Source organism: Sinocyclocheilus anshuiensis, unplaced genomic scaffold, assembly GCF_001515605.1.
Source record: "Sinocyclocheilus anshuiensis isolate Anshui unplaced genomic scaffold, SAMN03320099.WGS_v1.1 scaffold1438, whole genome shotgun sequence".
In the NCBI taxonomy this organism is placed as follows: domain Eukaryota; kingdom Metazoa; phylum Chordata; class Actinopteri; order Cypriniformes; family Cyprinidae; genus Sinocyclocheilus; species Sinocyclocheilus anshuiensis.
In genome coordinates, this window is record NW_015558609.1 from 74,943 (window position 1) to 77,952 (window position 3,010).

Here is a 3,010-nt window from a genome sequence, read left to right on the forward strand (position 1 = left end):
AATTTTAGAGCTATAGATGTCATGCATGATTAAACAAAAAACATACCTGTACAGTGCATACATATTAATGTGGCATGGTTAAAATAATTAAGTTTAAACATAATTTATGTACAGCAGTGGTCTTTAGTTACACACACATTCCCTCATCTATGGTCGATAAGATCGTTTTTTGCCGCGATAAACCATTAATTTGTCAAATATCCCTCCGCACTGGTGAAACTTCCCCTGAACAAGGGTATATATATGTTATTGCCATTCATGTTAAAATTATATTAACCGTTTTGTTCATGTAAATATTAATATGAGTCGTATGAACACCACTTACAATAAACATCTCGACATATACTTATATCTTCCTAGTTCTCTCCATTCTATTACTGATCTGATAATCTACTCGTTTGTCGGCTCGAAATGGAAGCGTTCAAGCACCGGCTTTCATTTGGGCTCAATAAGCGTTGAAGTGATCCGCCATTCTGGCGACGCTATTGCATCAGTTTCGTGATTCACTATAGTACTATCTAGCAACTGGCGTCGGCGAGCAATCTGTCCCCGGCGACTGCGTCCATTGGCGGAAGGATCGGATTAGAGCCGCGCAGTGTGAGTGATGCGGTAGCTGCTCGCTGCCGCTGCTGCAGGAGGAAGGACAGAACCGCTACCAGCACCACCTTTCAGTTTCGCCTTCAAATTACACCAACCGGCTCCGTCACACACAGTCCACCGACTGAATTATTACCCCAAGCCGTCCCTTATTAAGACACCGGAGGGGTCGGTTGCGTCGAAATTAAAGAAGCGCTGTTTTAATCCAGTATAAGGCGGGTTTTTGTGTGTTTTTGACAGCACAACAATGGCTCTGAAAAGAATCCACAAGGTAAGAGAAGGAAGTCACGGGCGCCATTGCCCTGTTCCGCACCGAAAACGCACCATCCTTCCTCATTTACACCGGAAAGGCGATTTAAGGGATGTTACGGAGAAGTTATACGTGTTAAGTGTGGCACTGGTGGGATGACAACTGTAGTAAAGCACCCCGGTTCGACGGTTCGGCCCGGGCTAACGGTTAGCACGATAGCTAGCGACCCTCCGTCGAACTGTGTGTGACTGTTAAATAAATGTTTATTTGGTCACTGCTTTTGTATTTCCCCTCTGGTTATCATCTCAAACTTAAATAAATAGTCGTTTGAAATTGAGGTCGGGTTGAAATGGCTCACTTGAGGATTAATGTAAGATCACGATAACGTGTTAGCATGCTAACCCCTCGTTGCCACCAATGCTAGAGGCCCATTTAGAAACCTTGAACACAGATCGTTTATATCTACCATAACTTCATGAATCGACTGTATTTTACTACTAATATATTAGTGTACATTATTATTATATTACATGTCTTTATTTCGTGCTGTTTTGTGTTGTTAACTGGCTAACCCATTCGGTAGAGGAATCTGGCCGCAGTTTATCATCGCGTTGATGTTTTACAACATTTTCAGAATGTATTGGTGTTGTTCATATTGTATATCTTTTTGCCCTCGCCACCATCCAAGGATTTGGTCCTTTAGTTCATCTGTTTAGTTTTTATAGCCAAACTCGCACGTTATATATTTGGAGATTTGAAGTTAGCTCTTGGCGCAAGCAAATTGGCTTTATGGACGTGGTCCAAAGCATTCCTATTCACATTTCAGACCCCTTATTGTGCTTTTCTTACAATTTTGAACGTTTTAATACTCTTGGGTTTTAGTAGAACAGACTAACCCGGAAAAATCTGAGTTGCATAAGCTGTGGTCACCTCTCGTGTCATTACAGCAGCAATAACTCCATTACACAGACTGTTATGTGTCTGATTTGATATTGACCTCTTTATTCTTTAAATTATCCATCCATTGCTTTTGTTCTGCATATTTCTCTGTAACTTTATCAAACGCACAGATATTTGGAGTATTAAGTTTCGGTATCAGTTTCATTTTGGTGTGCTTCATTGGAAGCGTGTACACTGCAGGTGTTTCAGGAAGGGATCGGGACAGGTGATGCAGAGCTTTACTTGCTGGTTTTCAAGTCATGATAGGTGAACCGTTTTTAAACTGCAATTTTGTTTGTGGTGTGTTGCAGGAGCTGCATGATTTGGGCCGTGACCCACCTGCTCAGTGTTCAGCGGGCCCAGTAGGGGATGACAGTAAGTAACTCGCTTTGCCCACCAATGTATTCGATAAACTAGTGTAAGTTTATTCTTCAAATTTGAGTTACAGGTATTTTGCCGAAAATCCTTGGCAATTTCGGCTTTGATTGTGTAACCAAAATTCAACTTTTACTTTTAACACTTGTGCTGTGCTGAAAAACCTTTACCTAGTTTGGTGTTTCTCTGTCAAAATATGACCGGCCTTTTAAAAATTGCTTGTAAATCTGTCATTATGCTATATTTAAAAAATTGGAAAAAAAAAAACTTAAGCTCTGATCAGTGAGGCCTATGATCAGTCACTTCAAAAAAGCTGTGCTCTTTGAAAGAAACAAGTAAATGAAAAGATTGTATTCAGGTAATAATATAGCACAACACATTTATAAGTAGGTTTGGGTATCGTTAGAATTTTTCCAGTTCTGAGTCCAGTTCCAGTTTTGCATAACGATTCTGGTTCCATTTAAATGAGCTTTTTTTTTTTTTTTTACTATTTTACCTTCATTGAATGTAGTGTTGCTGGAAGGTAGTAAGTAATGTTGAGTAATGCTAGTCCATCAATCACATGTGCTTCAAAGTTTATGTTTTTTACACTATCAATTAGGGCTGCATGATAAATCGCATGCGATATTTAACACGCACCTTATCAGTGAAACCGGTTCTGTAATCAGCGGTAAATCTGCATCACCTGCGTGCTTTCCCATTGAGCAGCATTCACTACACAGAGCTGTTGTTCACTAACGAGCTGCGCAAAACCATGTTCATATTCGCGCTATTTTTTGTGCAGCTCGTCAGTGAACAACGGCTCTGTGTAGTTAATGCTGCTCAATGTGAAAGCCCGCAGGTGATGCA

The 3,010-nt window shown here is 40.5% G+C and overlaps 2 protein-coding genes across 2 annotated transcripts in view; one reads left to right on the plus strand and one right to left on the minus strand.

The window, feature by feature from the left end:
* Positions 1-384, minus strand: part of LOC107680292 (serine/threonine-protein phosphatase 2B catalytic subunit alpha isoform-like) — a 45,390-nt gene extending 45,006 nt beyond the window's left edge. Inside the window, exon 1 of the mRNA XM_016476130.1 lies at positions 326-384. The gene's annotated coding sequence lies outside the window, so the exon portion shown is untranslated. The remainder of the gene's footprint in view (positions 1-325) is intronic.
* Positions 385-544: 160 nt separating this feature from the next.
* LOC107680290 (ubiquitin-conjugating enzyme E2 D2-like) overlaps positions 545-3,010 on the plus strand; it is a gene marked incomplete at its 3' end in the record, with an annotated part of 10,754 nt that continues 8,288 nt past the window's right edge. Inside the window, exons 1-2 of the mRNA XM_016476127.1 lie at positions 545-868; positions 2,098-2,161. Coding sequence (XP_016331613.1) covers positions 845-868; positions 2,098-2,161 — 88 coding nt within the window. The remainder of the gene's footprint in view (positions 869-2,097; positions 2,162-3,010) is intronic.